The sequence below is a fragment of the Ostrinia nubilalis genome, chromosome 15 (genome assembly GCF_963855985.1).
Source record: "Ostrinia nubilalis chromosome 15, ilOstNubi1.1, whole genome shotgun sequence".
Taxonomy (NCBI): domain Eukaryota; kingdom Metazoa; phylum Arthropoda; class Insecta; order Lepidoptera; family Crambidae; genus Ostrinia; species Ostrinia nubilalis.
This window is the reverse complement of record NC_087102.1, coordinates 8,350,591-8,369,228: the sequence shown is the minus strand read 5'-3', so window position 1 is coordinate 8,369,228 and position 18,638 is coordinate 8,350,591. Positions and strand designations below refer to the sequence as shown.

General features: G+C 35.4%; 2 protein-coding genes across 2 annotated transcripts in view; one reads left to right on the top strand and one right to left on the bottom strand.

Annotated features, from left to right (window-relative positions):
• The window catches only part of LOC135078877 (putative nuclease HARBI1), a 56,824-nt gene that overhangs the window by 8,369 nt on the left and 29,817 nt on the right, over positions 1 to 18,638 (bottom strand). The window lies entirely within an intron of this gene.
• On the top strand, positions 10,535 to 18,224 carry LOC135078881 (uncharacterized). The gene is made up of 3 exons (XM_063973455.1): positions 10,535 to 10,544; positions 17,255 to 17,405; positions 17,959 to 18,224. Exons 2-3 carry the CDS (start codon positions 17,264 to 17,266, stop codon positions 18,153 to 18,155), a joined length of 339 nt encoding a protein of 112 aa, XP_063829525.1. The 5' UTR covers positions 10,535 to 10,544; positions 17,255 to 17,263; the 3' UTR covers positions 18,156 to 18,224.

Here is an 18,638-nt window from a genome sequence, read left to right as displayed (position 1 = left end):
ATGGAAACCGAGTCAAAAGCTTTTGACAAATCGAGGAAGACACCGATGCAACTCTGCCCAGAATCAAGGTGAGAGGAAACAATATTTGTTAAGAGAGTAACAGCATCCTCTGTGGATTTACCCTGGCGAAAACCAAACTGCCGACTCGAGAGCATGTCATTAGTCTCAATGAAAGAAACAAGACGTTTATTTATTAATTTTTCGAGCAGCTTAGAGATACTTCCGAGCAGCGATATAGGACGGTAGTTACCAGGGCTATCTTTAAGTCCATCCTTGTATATAGGAACTACGGCTGCAATTTTCCAGACTTTCGGGAAAGTACCCTCTTCAATACTCCTGTTAAAAACAACAGCCAGTGGCTCAGCTATTACATGTGCAGTTGCTTTGATAATTTTGTAATTTATATTGTCGAGTCCCGGAGTACTATCTGGTTTAAGCATTTTTATGAGATCTAATATTTCTTGTGCATCTATGGGTGATATAAAAAAGGAGCTCAATGGTGAAGGTGGGTTATGTATATTTGCCTCTGCGGTTAGCGTTTCATGAGTTTTGTGAAGTCTTTGCAGGATGGAATTTGCAAGATCTTGGCCAACTGACGTGAAGTACATATTACACTCATTGAGAGAGGCCCTGAGGGGAGTCACCTTTGTTTTTTAGAGATCTATGGGATATCCGATTTACACATTGCCAAAGTTTTTTGGGGATGTTCCTATTTTTGTTAAGTTCTGCGCTCTCATATTCCGCCATCAATTTACGAAGCAGACCGATGTAAAAATTTCTATACCTCGAGTAGATAGTTTTTTTGATTTGGTCATTAGGGTATTTTCTTACTTTAGCATGTAGCCTGTCTTTATGCATGGAACACCGAATTAGACCCGGCGTCATCCATGGTTTGATGTTGAATTTACTATGGCTGATTTGGACCACACGGGAGTTACCGGATACTAAATCTGATAGTGTAGACGAGAACCTGGAAACCACTTCGTCAAGTGAGGAGCAATTAACTATAGCAGGCCAGTCGATTTGCTCTGCAGCTTGTGCAAGACCATCAAAATCAATTTTAAGCATTTTTCTTTTAAAGGGAGGCGGTCTGGGTAAGTCCGGTGAGATACCTGCCATGATCAGACTATGATCCGTAAGGTCTACGGGACAGACAACAGCTTCTGCTTTGGTTGTTGATGGGACAAAAAGGTGATCAATACAAGACTGGCAGTGAGTAGGGGTGTTTATGCTTGATATCAGATTGTGCTCGGCCAGTGAATTTAGGTAGGCTGATGAGTTGACATCGTCTGTTAAGATGTTTATGTTCGTGTCTCCGACGACTATTACACAAGGGTTGCGATTGATTGATGAGAGGGTCCTCCCCAAAGAATAGATGAAGCTATCTGGGTTCGTGAAAGAAGGTGATCTATATAGGGCAATAAGAGTAAAAGCATTCGGAATATCTAGCATGAGGCTGTTCGCGTCTTCAATTTCAGGTTCTGTAACATTACCAGACCATTTGTTATTTACATAGATAATTACACCTCCCGATTTGTTGATAAACTTAGTGGAACTGTAGCACTTATACCCCTCAATCTGTTTTAATATGGACGAGTCATTCAACCAGCATTCACTGAAGACTATGACGTCAAATGGAGTGTTCAACCTCTGAAGAACAACTAAAAAACTCTCAAAATTACGTTGCATACTCCGTATGTTCGCGTGTAAAATTTTAACAGAATGTTTACTTAAAATTTTACCACAATTTTCAATAATAGGAATTAAGTGGCATTCAACATTTAGAGATTGATCAATTTCAGTCAAGAGCTCAAGGGTATCCATAGTAGTAAGTAAAATATATTAGAGTTATGTTTAAGATACGTGTTGAGTTGAACGCCATCAAAAACTGTGTGGTGCTGAGGAGTAGTGTGGTTATTGTGATTGTGTACTTCATAACTAAGTGAGTGAGTGTACGCGGGGTGTGTTTGTAGTAAGAGTAAATGGCAAAACTGTGAGACTGAATTGTGGTGATTGCGGGAATACCTGAGCCAGATGGGACCACGGATCGGCTCGCTTACAACAAAGATGAGGTCGTAAAAATACTAAAAAATATAAATAGTGAATGCCCTGAACCACTGAAAATCATCCGCCTTGGAAAATTCAAACCTGGTCACAGTCGCCCTATTAAAGTATGTTTCGCCTCAGAAGATACGGCCAAGAATGTGCTGCGTAACAAAAATTCTATTAAAGAAAGCAATGTCAAAATATTCTCTGACCAAACACCCAAACAGAAACAACACATGCAGAATCTGAAAGAAGAACTTGCAAAACGTTCTGCTAGCGGAGAGTTAAACCTAACGATCAAATTTATAAAAGGCGTGCCCAAAATTATCAAATCAATGGACGAGAAAACAAAAACCAGTACACAGAAGATCTCAAAAAACTAAACATCTCAGCGGGAAGAGTAACACACAAAACCACTAGTAGCTATAATAATATTATAATCTGCAAAAAATCTCTCAAATTATGCTTCTATATGAACGCCCGTAGTCTTGTCAAACATGGCAAACTCGATGAATTAAATTGTATTGCTGTCTCTTTAAAGCCACATATAGTGGTGGTAACAGAAACTTGGATAAAAAGCGATAGCGACGTCAAATTACTCCAAATTCCAAACTACACCCACTATTATAGTCACAGAAAACATCGGAAAGGAGGAGGAGTCTCAATCTTCGTACACAACAACCTCCATCACAGCCTGATTGAAGAACACTGCATAGATGATGACATCCACTTTCTCTGGATACACCTGGCTAGACAAAGTTTGGACATTGGGGCTATATATAACCCTAACAGACGGAAAGTAGATAGCTTTCTTGAAACCTACTCGATGCATCTGCATAGAAGAAAGAGAGGTGTGATTTTCGGCGATTTCAACTTTGACCTGCTGACACCAGATAGAGACACACGTAAGTACAAAGATACAATCAAAGAAGCTGGCTATAGAATTCTGAATAGAATCAATCGAAAGCACTGTACTCGTATGACCGAATCCGCGAAATCTATTATTGATCATGTGTGTACAAGTTTAAAAGCGAACAACTTCAACATCTGTATCATCGATCCAGCCATGTCTGACCACAAGCAGATATTTGTTGAGATCGAAAATTACCAACCTACACGCCTTGCAAAAGTGAATTACTCTGCAATAAATTACAAACGATTGTACGAACATTTAGAAGATTCTATAAGAAGCCATGATGAAGAGGGATCTCTCCGGGATTACAATGTACTCGAACAAGAAATCTTAAACAGCGTACTCAAGAGCAAAATAAATAAAACAAAAATACTGAACCCACCACGCCAGGATTGGATAAACAAAGAAATCATAGAGGATATAAATAAGCGAAACGAATTGTGGCATAGCTACAAACAAAACATCTCTGACAAATCATTAGAAGAGAAAGCCAAAATTTTAAGATCCAAGGTACACATGAAAATTCAAAAAACTAAAAAAACATACTACTTCAACTACTTTCAAAAACATATTTTATGAAGAATCCCAGATTAATGTGGCAAGGTATTAACAGACTAGCTAGTAATAAAATAACTGATTCTGCTGGACCAGACAAACTCACCACGGATTCAAGAACAACTTCAGATGTCAAAGAAATTTCCGAATGTTTTAATGATTATTTTTCAAGTATAGGTGAAATTTTAGCCAGTAAAATTCCAAATTTATACTTGTCGAGTCAAAGTACGTTAGCTTCCAAATCACCTCTATCCAACAATCTTTCTAAATTCGAACCGGCAACCACGGATGAAATTGCTAAAATCATTGATGGACTAGACCCCAACACAAGTTGTGGTATGGACGGCATTAGCGCCAAATCGGTCAAATGTATTAAACGGCTCATTGTCAATCCACTTACGAACTGTAGATATAAATGACTGCATGGACCGAGGGATCTTCCCTGACTCACTAAAGATTGCAAAAGTAAAACCAATCTTTAAGGCTGGTGATAGGACAGACCCATGTAATTATCGCCCAATTTCGATTTTGCCAATTATATCAAAAATATTTGAAAAGGTTCTCTACTCGCGAATTGAAAAATATCTTAGAAAAAATAGCTTTCTGTACAAAAAACAATATGGCTTCAGACCAAGATCCAACACGCTCTCAGCAACGGTAGACCTTGTGACCAAGATGAAAAATAAGATCGACGAAAAGCAACTGGTAATGGGGATCTTCATCGATCTCAAAAAGGCTTTCGATACCATTAGTCATAAAATACTTCTTGAAAAACTGTCCAACATTGGTTTCACTGATTCTGCTTTTGCCATCTTAAAATCTTACTTACAACACCGCAACCAAATCGTTGTTATCGACCAGTGTCAAAGATTGGCTCGCCCAGTCACCTACGGTGTACCTCAGGGCTCTATCTTGGGGCCACTTTTGTTTTTAATATACATTAACGATATTCAATATACAGGGTGTTAGGTAAATGGGTATATGAGCCGACACTAGCCCATGTTAACATGGGCATATAAATGGTATGGTGAAGTCAGAAATTTGATATCATAATTTTATTTTTTTAAATTTTCATACAAAATAAAATAAATAATATAAAATCCGATTTGTATGAAAATTAAAATAATTAAAATGAAGATATCAAATTTCTGACTTCACCATACCATTTATATGGCCATGTTAACATGGGCTAGTGTCGGCTCATATACCCATTTACCTAACACCCTGTATAGGCCTTTCTGCTGATATTACCACAGAATACATAATAGTAGCAACAGAAATTGCACTCCTTTGTGTAGGATCAGATGCCGACATTTTAACGGTAATAATAATAATGCAAAATATCCAACGCACTTGGTGCATTCGATATCGCACCTTGCTATTACGCTCACAAGAGCGCAATTTTTTTGTGTTCAAAATTGATCTACCTCACAGCTCAAGCGTCAGGGTTGTAGAAGCAAAGTAAAATAAATAAAAACTTAATTTTAAGAAGCATTTATTGTATTTACGATTGGTAAACTTTAATCTAGTGGTGTTTGTATAATCGTACCATCTACTTTAGAGATGACCTATTAATAAACTTCAGTGTTGCGATAATTCGAAATTGGACAAACAGTTTTAAAAGGTGTAGTGTCGGAAAATAGATACGGTGAAGTAAAGTTAATGTTTTTATTAGCTAAAATAATTTTTTTGCTGCAGTTTTTTGTCATTAGTATTTCAAAATAATTTATTATTTAAAAAGTGCAGATTTTTTTTATTATTTAAATCACTACAGTTAATTATTATTCCTAAATATTACGATTTTCCATTAAAGAAGAATAACAGCACGTTGGAACAATAAACCTTGATTGCGACGATGATCGACCGAGCGTGTATAGAAATACGCGTGTGCTCACAGGCGCGTGGCGGCCCTGACTGATTTGCAACTTGAAGTTGTCGCGCGCTGTAGGTAATTATCTCGGCCGCCATAGGCGAGTGACGGAGGCCTGATATTACTCTCTATGCAGATGACACAAGCTTATTTTATTCTGGCCACTCAATCAATGCAATGACAATGAAAGCACAGAGCGATTTGGATCTGCTCAACAACTGGTTTCTATCAAATTCGCTTACCATTAACTCATCGAAAACTAATTTCATAATTTTTGCAGCAAAAAACAAAAAATTCGATAGTGTCGTACAACTTAAAATAAACAACGAACTCCTTAACGAAAAATCTCATGAGAAGTACTTAGGACTTTTTCTTGACCGCCAACTGAACTGGAAAATACATATTCAGAAAGTCAAAACTAAACTCACAGCTTTAACCGGTACTATTCGTAGTATTTCCAAGTGTCTTCCACGTAAAATAAAATATGTCATTTATAACTCCCTAATAAAGCCGCACTTAGACTACTTAATTGAAATCTGGGGCACAGCTGCCAAAACAAATATACAAATTTTACAAATAGCTCAAAATAAATTAATTAAATCTCTTTTCCACTACGACTTCCATACGTCCTCCCAAAAAATCTACGAAGAAACCAGGATTATGAATATTAAACAAACTTATACCTATTATACATGCATATTAATTTACAAAATTCTAAATAACCACATTCACTCAACCTTATCATTCCACAAAAAATCCCGTATACAAAAAATAAAATTAAGAAATGCTAATAATATAATTGCACGTCCTCCTAGAACCAATTACGGTACTAAAAATATAGAATTGGAGGGTGTGAAAATTACCTAATAAAGTGAAAGACGCCAAATCATTGTTTTCCTTTAAAAAATTATTAAAAATATACGTACTAAATGAGATAACAATAAATTAGACATCTGTATTTTTAATTATATACTATTAACAATAAATTAAACATCTATAACAATTAAATTTTATTAATTAATCTAATACAAATACGTCAAATTCTCTATACACAATTAAAATTACATTTATTGCATACAACCATATTATTTTTTACAATCCATTTAATATGCCGCATCCAATTTACAAAGTTCGCTCAGTGCGCATTACATCCGTGGTTGACTGGCGTGTGGCGACTCGTTATGCTTTGGCTCGAAGTTTTTTGTTGTGTACCGTCACATTATTTTTATTTTTGTTTAAATGTTGATAGTTTGATTTTGTTTGTAATTAGTTGTACACTCATTATGTTTAAATAATTTAAATTGAAATGTTTCTCAGGAAGTGAATTATTGTTAATTCTTATGAGAAATAAAGTTCTTAAACCGTTTTTTAAACCGTATGAAAAATCTAAACCGCTTTAGTTAGACGCTTGAAATTTGGCATGCAGGTACCTTAGTAAACTTAAAGCTTAGTTACAACAGGATATTGCAAAATTTCCACGCGAACGGGAGTTAGCGGGAAAAAACATTTGTATGAAAAAATCTAAACCGCGTAAGATAGATGAAGGGGGTAAAACGGGATCCACGCGTACGAAGTCGCGGGCGGCCGCTAGTTTCATAATAAAAATATTAATGACAAAAATCAAACAATCAATAATATTCCTTATTTTATATTAATGTAGGTACTAAGTAAAATTATTGAATAAACAAAAATCCCAACTGCGAAAAAATGAACTAAAAAGATAAAAACAAGCCTTTGTGTTCACAAATGCAGTCGGAGGCATGTCTAATAGGCTAGATGACAAAATTTCAATTCAGACAGATAATTAGAAAATATTACTCATATTTTTTATTTTCTTTCATAATTAAATAATAACAGTGCTACATCGAGTTGAAATGGCGCGATACGGCACGCTTGAGTAGAATTTTTACTCAAAAGTGACGTCACGCGACATTTCAACTCAATATAATACACTCAACATCAAATAAACCGCACCTTCCGCGACGCGAACTTTAAAGATTATGAAAGGATTGTTTGAGTGAAACCACAGTGAAACTGTGATACAAAACGTTTATGTTTTGCGAAAACTAAAGCGAAAAACTTACGGTTCGCCGTGCTAGACTGTGCCTTCATCAGAACGGAGGACACTTTGAACACTTGCTTCGCAGTACGTACCTATACTTTGTAAGTAGGAACTTATGAATAAATAATTAATCGTGAATAAGGTGATTTCATTTCATACTTAATTTATTAATTTGTAAAAATAGGGTACAATGCTGTAAATTAATTGAAACCCTAATAATTATTACGTATTTTTGACGGTCCTAAGCCCGTAAAGTAGAAAGGAAAATCTGAAATCAACTGAAGAGTATTTTAAAATAGTTATTATGACTGGATAAAAAGGCTGGTACCCAAAGCCATAAAATCAAGAACTAGGCCGCGCCCACTAGGTTTATTCCACTTGCACCTGTAGAACGTGCGAGACAAAATTGGTTTATTCCAATTTGTACTGAAAAACCAAATTTACTAAAATCTTAGTGTACTTTCTTTATGGGAGTCTCTTGTTTATCTTAAATAATAGGTACTGTTACCTACTTTTATCTCTGTGAATATGGCAAGAATGCAAAGTAACACGGTGTATATAGGGTGTTAGGTAAATGGGTATATGAGCCGACACTAGCCTATGTTAACATGGTCATATAAATGGTATGGTGAAGTCAGAAATTTGATATCATCATTCTAATTCATCATTTTAATTTTTTTAATTTTCATACAAAATAAATTTAATAAAATCCGATTTGTATGAAAATTAAAATAATTAAAATGAAGATATCAATTTTCTGACTTCACCATACCATTTATATGACCATGTTAACATGGACTGGTGTCGGCTCATATACCCATTTACCTAACACCCTGTATACAGGGTGACTGGAACTGAACCCGCCATAGCCAATACGCGTATAGAGGAGGTCATTTGCTAATTATTGAACCTTACTTTCTATGACTAAAGTTTTATAGTTTAGGAGATATGACAATTTTTATACTTGTTTCAGATTTTCCCGAAATTTGACCTAAAAACTGCTTAATTTTTTTTCTCGCATGATTTTAACCGATTTTTTTATTTAATACTAATATCGAATAAACCTTTAGTCAAATAAAATAAATTTCAGATCTAGATAATGATTCAATAACTAGTTACGAGCCGCCAAAGTTCAACAAAAGTACAAACCACGATAAAAAATTCAAATTCGATTTCGATTTAAGAAAAAACTAATGGTGATAATGGATTGCCAATGATCTTAAAAATATCTCTACCTTCTCTTCTTTCCAATGACATATCACACGTAGTAATTAGATATTGAAATTTATTAAAAATTCAAAGTTTATGGAAGAAAATGGAGTAATTTACGAAAATTATCCATACAAAGTTTCTTCAAACAACTCATATTTTCTGCTATACTCCTTTTCATAACTATTTTCGTGTTTTTTTTTAAAATGAATTTAAAAATAATAATCACATTATAAAGAAAAAAGAATTAAAAAAAATAAAAATCAACTTTGTATGGATAATTTTTGTATTATTACTCCATTTTCTTCCATAAACTTTGAATTTTTGATAAATTTCAATATCCAATTACAACGTGTGATATATCATTGGAAAGAAGAAAAGCTGGAGATATTTTTAAGATTATTGGCAATCCATTATCACCATTAATTTTTGTTTCAATCGAATTTGAAGTAGAATTTTTTATCGTGGTTTGTACTTTTGTTGAACTTTGGCGGCTCGTAACTAGTTATTCAATCATTATCTGGATCAGAAATTTATTTTATTTAAATAAAGACATATTCGATATTAATATCAAATAAAAAAAAACTGTTGAAATCACGCGAGAAAAAAAATTGAAGCAGTTTTTAGGTCAAATTTCGGAAACATCTGAAAAAAGTGTAAAAATTGACATATCTCCTAAACTATAAAACTTTAGCCACAGAAAGTAAGGTTCAATAATTAGCAAATGACCTCCTCTATACGCCTATTAGCTATGGCGGGTTCAGTTCCAGTCACCCTGTATATATACTATACATACACACGATCTACAGTATTAAGTTTTATATGCTGTTGTCTGTACTATTAAACTATTAGTCGGCCGTTTGGTGTAGTGGTTCAGAACGGACTACTATGCCGAGAGGTCCCGGGTTCGATTCCCGGCCGGGCAGAAATTGAAATGATGAATTTTAATTTCTGTGACGGGTCTGGGTGTGACTATGTATAATATTTATGTATTTAAAAAAAAAGTATATAAGTAGTATATCCGTTAAGCTAGCACCCATAACACAAGCATTAAGTTGCTTACTTTGGGGCTAGCTGGCGCTGTGTGAAATTGTCCTAAGATTTATTTATTATTTATTTATTATTTATAGTTCATCAATTACTTTAACGACATACTTGACGTGTAATATTCTGAAAGAGTGGCTGGATGGGCACTCATCTACCTTCCTAATAAATTAGTTTTGTGGCCTACAACTGTTGTCCCATTTATTTATTTTAGTAGGGATGAACCACCATTGAGCATTATTCTACAAATTAAGTAGTTTATATATAATTAACTAGTTTATATAGTTAACTAGCTTCTGCCCGTGACTTAGTCTGCGTGGAATAGTTTCTTTAAGGCGATAGGTTAGGCAAAACTGCAAAATAGACCTCTCTTTGAATCCCTACTCCTCCTAAATGGATGATCCAAACAAGAAAAAAAAAAATGTGTGAGATGTATAATATCTTAAACTAAAAAATTGTTGTTCGTTTTTTTTGTTACGACTATTAGTTTTGACAGAAAAAATTCTTAACTTTCTTCTAATTTCACCAAAGAAATTTCCTACTACTCCTAAACGGCTGAAGCGATTTTAATTATTCTTTCACCAAATGATAGAAAATTTAATTATCTAAAAATTGTTGATCATTTTTTTTCAAAAATAATGTATTACGTGTCATACATTCAAAATACCCTGTAATTTCCACACGCGGGCCGCGCGAATGCGGGAGCTCAGTCTTTCATTAGCGTTCGCACGGGGAGGCTGTGTCGCACATCGGCACGCTCCGCTTCTTTGTTTATCTATAAAGAATTTATAGCGCAGATGGTACACTCGGTACTCATAGTAGTTCGGCGGCTGAATGAAAGTGATGTAAGTACTTACTACGTCATTTTAAATATGTATAGGTATTATAAAATGTTTAAGATAATTTAAATACATAGGTATACAAGATGCTGATTATCTATTTTTTCTAGATTTATTATATACTTCGAGATATACATAGGTATTTTTTTATTAAGTATTAGTAGGTAATAATAATAAAACAACGCACTTTTGTATAGGAAATCACAAGACAACAAAAAACACCTACAAAGGATTATTTAAATTCTGTAATTAACAAAACCGTATTTTATTAATTTCTTGGAAACTGTAACATCACTTTTGTGCATTTTGCGTTTCGATTGGTAATTAATCTACAGGGTACCCCGTTTGGTATATTGGTTTTGGTTGGTATGAGTTTTTTTTTATCTCATTGGTCTCCACAAAAAATCGGAATTTTTCCCAGGGAATTTTCGATTCATCCAGCTCAATCATCTCGTCGCGAATAAGGTTAGGTAAATTGATAGGTACCACCTATTTCGATCCCTGATAATAATATATAAAATTAATTATACCTACAGGTGTTTGGTAGAACGTTAGACAAACTTCGTATGTAAGGTCATTTTGAATCGCCCATTTGACCCTAAATGAGCTACTTTTTTAATTGATATTTTTATAAAAAAAAAAAAAACCGAAATTTGACCTAAAACTGCTTCTTTTTATGTCGCGTTTTCAACCGATTTTTTTAATTTGGTATGAAGATCCAATACTATGTCTTTACTCTAATAAAAAACATTTAATATCCAGATAATGATTGGATAGCTAATTACGAGCAGCCAAAGTTTAACAAAAGTATAAAACACGATAAAAAACTTAACTTGAAATTGATTAAAAAAATGAAATGTGTGTAAGTAGATTGTTTTTAAGATCATTAAAAACATCTAATTATCTCTTCTTTCCAACGATAATAACTAAATAACACTTGTAGTAATTAGATATTGGATTTCGACAAAAATTCAATCCGTGTTTATCTATTTCAGTTGAAATGGAACGCAAAAATCTAAAATCTTATTTTTCTCTCGATTTTACCAAAAAATAATAACGGAGAAAGTAAAGTCTTAAATTGTATTCGATGATCAAAAATATTTTATTCAATGTTGACCGATATTTGACCAATATTTTGAATACCTGCACAGACAGACATTTACATTTAGGTAGGTACTCGTACACACACTTAAAAACTGTTTAGAAGCTCACTTAGACACACGAATATCGTCAGCCTAACTTTCAAACTGCTTAGGTATGTCCCTTTTTGCAAACTTTACAGGAGGAAATAACTGTTTATTTTTCATAGTTATGATACTAATTAAAGTATAATGATGTCTAATTGAAATATAATCATTTATTTCAATTTTGTTTCAGTTTGAAAATATGCTGACGATAATTATTATTATTCTGTATAATGATTTATTTTCTTTTTTTAAATTCTGTTTTGAAACACAAAATAAGCATCGCAATTTTTTTCGATCTGCGTAAATTAAAATCGAGTTAACATTCCCGTAGGCAGTTATGATAGAATTGGCAGCGCTTCGCATCTGTATTCTGAGCGCACTTTGGTATCGGGCAGAAGCGCGGGCGCTCGGCGGGAGGCGCGTTGTCTCGCTCTAATGCTCAAGGTCGTTCGGCCATGTAATCGCCTTAAGCTAGTGATGATATACCTATCCGTTAGTTATAAATTTACAACGAGACGTTGCAAATTGATAAAGGACATCATCCACGTTTCATATATTTTTGGTCCAAAATCAAAAGTGCCGGCCAACAAAAAAAAGTGCTGTGTTCTGACAGAATACGTCTGCCTTAGCATTTCTTACTATGGCTTCAAAGCTGTAGCACCACTGTGCGTCGAGTATTTGCGACCTGTAATCGACGATTCATACATTTTTTGTTCAAAATCAAAAGTGTCGGCCAATAAAAAAAAGTGCTGTATCCTGACAGAATACGTCCGCCTTAGCATTTGTTACTACGGCACCAAAGCTGTAGCACCACTATGCATCGAGTATTTGAGATCTAAAAATCATCGACGATTCATACATTTTTTGTCCAAAATCAAAAGTGACGGCCAATAAAAAAATTGTGCTGTATTCTGACAGAATACGTCCGCCTTAGCATTTGTTACTATGACACCAAAGCTGTAGCACCACTGTGCGTCGTAGTATTTGAGATCAAAGTCATCCACGTTTCATATATTTTTGGTGCATAATCAAAAAGTGCTGGCCAAAAAAAAATGTGCTGTATTCTGAGAGAACACACACGGCAACTTCGCTCTCGGTACTAAAAAAATAAACCGACAGTGACCGACACACGTGTGTGGAGCGCGAGACCAGCGGTGAAGGGTTGAGGGACGGGTGTGTGGTCGGTCTCCGGTTCAAGCCAAGTCAGTCGGCCACTAAACTCTTCGTCCTGTCATGTAACACTCTTGAAGCCGAGACCATTAAGGTGTGTCGCCTGTTAGGGCACTGGCCACACGGCCTTCAAGTGCACCGCTGGCATTAACCGCAGTGGACTCTGTTTCCGCTGCGGTGAAGAGGGCCATAAGCTCAAAGTGTGCTGCTGTGTGCTCCCAGCTGCTCCTGTCGCCCCCCGTCCTGGGGGGCTTGTAGGGCCGGGAGGGGCTGTGGTAGAGAAGGCTTTGTCCGGAACCCCACAGTTTCCTGCCTTTTTAGTGGGTATGCCTCGTCTTTCTGACCCTGTCCCCGTAGGGTAGGTATGCGATTCAACGCATTTTTACCCGTATAAAAGGGGTGTTGTGCTGCGGTGCGGCGGTGTGCCCATTGTATGGCGGTAGGGTAAGGCTATGGGTTTAATTCCTAGAAGTGATAAGCCGCGTCTAGTTTTAACATTCCTTTTTATTGTTTGTAGGTACTTATGGTGCACTTTTTTGGGTATGCAGTGTATGTGTATGTGAACGACAATAAGTACAACGTGTTAACCAAAACATATTAAAAACGCCATGTTTCGGCAAGATACTTAATTTGTTTTAATAAATAGTTTAATCGTAAATGTTAAAAAGACATACTTTAATTATTGAGACCTTGTGTCGGAGAGCTGATACAAAAATAAGACACATGTAAGGCACCATCAAAGCTTGAATATTTAGATCTGTTAAAATGCTTAACATAAGTAGGTATGTACTTTTTTCAATTAACTACTCTGAACAAATTACACAAAAATATCTGAATGTTTTGAAAAGGAATGTTTTTACATCTAATATGCTCGTTCGGGACATCACTAACATTTCGACCATTACGAAATGAAACGCCCAGCGCTTCGGTCACTTCAGTGGCAGCCATCCATTCGTCATGACGGCCCCAAGCGTGAAGGTCAACACTTTTTTCAAACAAAAGCAAACGCCGTTCAGAGACAATGTATCCAAGTTTTATATTGTAGCCGCAAGCTTAGTGGGCCTCAACAGGTTGCCCGTCATACTCAATGAAGGAAGATACATCCTCACAACCTTAACAGCCATTTATACTTTAGTATTGGTAGCTGTTATCAGTTATTTCTCATACCTCTATGGGGGCTACACTAAAACCGTGGTTCGGGCGAGTTTCGCTGAATACTTGATTAATATAACATTCAGCTTTATTACTTGGAAACGAATGGAGCGATATTATAACAAGCTAAACAAGTTCGACGAAGAAACTGGCTGCAGGCCCAAAGTGACCGGCCAATCTATTAAGAATCTGATTGTCATGCTCGGTTTTAAGATTTTTATCACGATAAGCACCTGGTTGGTTATTATCCTTCGCTTACAACATTATTTTGAAATGACGCCGTGTAATTTCCTTCATTGTTTGGAGTTGTACTACTACGGCCATCTCCTGAGCCTCCTAGTGCCTCGGCTGCGTCTCATCAATTATTTCGTGGAGTCAGCGCTGTCTAACGGAAAGTCTGCTAAGTGCCCGAATATCGATGAGCTTATGTCATACAAATGTCAAAACACGAAACTAACTGACATGAAGAAAATAATGGACCTTTACCACCATTTGATACAAGCGTATGACTTATTTCTCGATGCAGTAAAATGGCAGGTGATTGAAGTGCTTTTTTGTACCTTGTTTTTCGGGACTCATCGTACTTTATTACATTTTGGTTATTATAAATGTATTAATGTATTTACATGTTTCAGTTACTGGTTATTATAATAACGTCGTTTATATCAATTCTGTCGTGTTGTTACTCGATGTCAACGCTACTTAGTCGTCAAGAGGTAAATAAAGACAGAAGTTTACTACTAGTTTTCTACATGCCATATTTATAGCTTTTTCTAAATCAATAGTCAGTTGGTGCTATCCTACTAATATTATAAATGCGAAAATTTGGATGTCTGGATGTTTGTTACTCTTTCACGCAAAAACTACTGAACGGATTTTGACGAAACTTTACAGTATTATTGTTTATAACCCAGAATAACATATAGGCTATAATTAATGACGATCTGTGACAAACTAAATTTCACGCTGGTGAAACCGCGGGCATAAGCTAGTAGTTATATACAGGATGGCCCAGAAGAAAATTCACTTTTGAAAATTCAAGGAAACGAAATCTGTAAATTTTTGTAGAACTTTAACTATTGCAATTTAAAGGAAATTTTGTGCAATTTTTTTTTAAATTTACTTTCTTTTATAAATTTTATTGTACATGTGATTCCCTTGACGTTTACAACATTCGGTCAACATACATAAAAATTTTGGAAAACTTTCGTTAAGAGTTGCCTCGAAATGGATTCAGGATGAATGATTGCTGCAGAGTTTTTGGATTATGAGAGTACACTCTGCTCATAAGGTAACCCCACAAAGAGAAGTCTGCTGGAATGAGATTAGCGCTTCTTAGAGGCAGTGAGATTTCACCCCTGTTTAATTGGTTTGTTGCATTGAAAGGATGATTAATTTTTGAGAGCGCTATACTGGTAGGCTGAAAAGCTTTTTGATATCAAAGCTGCAAGATTCGCAAGGCTATGATCGGAGCACTTGGTTTTATCAAGATGGGGCTACGTGTCACACTTCAAATGAGAGCATTTAGATGGTAAGAGACATGTTCCCACAAAAAAATTTTTTCAGGCAGGGGTGACATCTCCTGGCCACCAGGAAGCCCTGATCTCACTCCAGAAAATTCTTTTTTGTGGTGTTACATTAAGAATAGAGTATACTTTTATAATCCAACAACCATGCAGCAACTTAAGCTGAGCATTCGGCAAAAAATTGAAAATAGGTTTCGAGGTAATTCTAACGAACGCATTTCAAGATTTTGATGTATGTTGATCGAATGTTGTAAACGTCAAGGAAATCTCCTGGGCGATGTAATTTAATAAAGGTAAATTTAAAAATAAATTGCATTAAATTTCCTTTGAATTGCAATAGTTAAAGTTATATAAAAACGTACAGTTTTCGTTTCCTTGAATTTTCAAAAGTGAACTTTCTTCTGGGCCACCCTGTACTTAAAAGACAATGCCGGAAATTGGCGTCTTTTTTTTTTCGCGCGGCCATCGACCAAACCTTGTTTTTTGGTTACAAAATAGTATAATAAACCAAACTTACTATGACATGTATACCTCTAAACTCAGTCTGAACTGAGTTACGAGCATTAGAAGTTTGATGATTTTCATACTAGATTTGCTTTTTGCGCGCAAGTTTTGTAAGAAATTGCAACAAAATAGTGACATTGTATGTGTAAACAAACAATATCATCCATTAAAGGCTCCAGACATCAGTATGCAGCAGAATCAGCGCAATAAAGAAATAGCGCAATATTTTGTTGCAATTTCTTACAAAACTTGCGCGCAAAAAGCAAATCTAGTATGAAAATCATCAAACTTCTAATGCTCGTAACTCAGTTCAGACTGAGTTTAGAGGTGTACATTCATAGTAAGTTTGGTTTATTACACTATTTTGTAATCAAAAAACAAAGTTTGGTCGATGGCCGCGCAAAAAAAAAAAGACGCCACCTTCCATACAAAATCTGGCATTGCCATTTATGAAAAATAAAATTGAAAAGTTCTTTAATCCGATATATTTAACTTGGTCTTAACGTTTCATTTTCTGCAATAATAACCCACTTATTAATATCATCAAAGTTAAAAATATTTTATTTGTATAGGCTTTATACAGGGTGTCCCAAAAAGTAGTGTCTAGCCGAAGCCCAGAGGTAGAGCATCACTAGAGCTACCCGAATCACCGCGACTTTTGATAGTTTAGATTTGTAGTATAGATTTTAGATTTTTTTTACAACATTGACGTTTTCAGTTTACATTCGTGTTATGGATACAATCATGTTAATTTACAAGTGTTATTCATCTAATAATAATAAAAAATCAGGCTTGACTATTCGCGCCACAGTGACCAAAAAAGTGCCTAAGCACAGAAATTTAAAACAATCATAACTCGAAAACTTTAAAAAATCGCGAAACATACATGGGGGACATGGGGGTGGTTTGGATAGCCCTAGTGATGCTCTACCTTTGGGCTTCGGCTTGACACTACTTTTTGGGACACCCTGTATACATTAATACCTACTAAAAGATCAATGAAAAAATTAACTTAGAGCATGAACTATGCTCAAGTCAATCCTTGAGCGAGGCCTTTGTCGAACGGTGGGCGTCATTTGGCTGAAACGAACGAACGAACGAACCATCATAATTAGGTCCTCTTTTTGTATTTCAAGTGATAGGAAGAGGAGGTTTAGACAACAAATTATTGTTGCAGATAGAAGCAATGAGCCTCATACAATTTACGTCCTTCTTGGCGATGGAGATGGTTCCTCTGTTCTCGCCCTGCATGTTCGGAGACAGAGTCCACGGGGAGGTCAGGCGCTTGAGGGAGCTCCTGGCTTCTAGGCTCTATGAGAATAAGCTCGGTAAGATCTGAAATACTTTGTTTAGCGACAATCATTTTTTTATCCACAACGAGGAAACTCTTGGTCTGCATCTCACCTGGTGATAAGGCTGCTCAGGCCAAAGGAATAACAAATTTGCTATCTAACATCTATTTGTATTGGCTAAAAACATTTGTTGAGAATCTATTTTTAATTCGAGTAATTATTTCTGAATGTTAAATAACATATAATTTATATGTTTGGCACCGTGCTATAAACGGGTTCAAAACAAAGGAAGCAAATAGTCTTTCCCCTACTATCACTTTACTTGCAGGGTCTGACATAATTTATGTAATGTGATTCTCTTGGGTAAATGTAGATAAAGCTTTTTCACTTGTCTGGAAGTATATGCCTCATTGGTTAAATTATACATATAATAGTTTTTGTGATAAGTTTTTTATCGTTCATATGAAAATGTATTAATTTTAGACAGGTATGCTAAGAGATACTTAAAATATATTTTTTTACAATCCCTCTCAGTTAAAATTGCCACTACGTAAGGAAATATGTAAGACAATGAGTGTTTATTTTTCAGATAAATCGGGCTGCAGCGCTGCGCGCGCGCTCCTCGCGCTGACCGAGGCGCGGGACCTGTCGTTCTCCCTGCTGCGGATGTTTCAAGTCGACATATCTCTGCCCTTCAAGCTCATCGGCTTGCTCGTCACATATCTTATTATTCTACTGCAGTTTCAGAAAGTTATTAGCCCCACTGCATCGTCAATTTCGTCTTAGCTAAAAATACGGAAAAGCAAGATGAAGTGCTCTTAAATTTTTATTTAAAAATTTTAATATCACTTGATTGCTTTGGTAAAATGCCGACACTTAAATGTTTTTGCTTTAAGATATTGATTTTTTTAAAATTTAATGTCTAAGTAAGTAAGTAGATAGAAAGAAAATAAAACAATCATATACAATATCTTTGACGTCCAAAAAGATTGGGAATAAAATTAATTGAGCAAGGTTGCACATGGATGAGTATTCGATATTTACTTGCACCATTACGGCATTTACGAGTGTTTTATGAGTACTACCTACCTAATCTAACACATTTTGTATTTCTTGCAGATTCTAAAGCTTTAAATATAAAAGATCACTTAAAACTTACATAATCTTGTTTTATTCCTCAAAATATCACGCCTATCGCACCCTTGAGGTATAGACGAAATAAGTATTAATGAATTAAAAATATCTATCAGGAGTTACCTAAAGCCATTT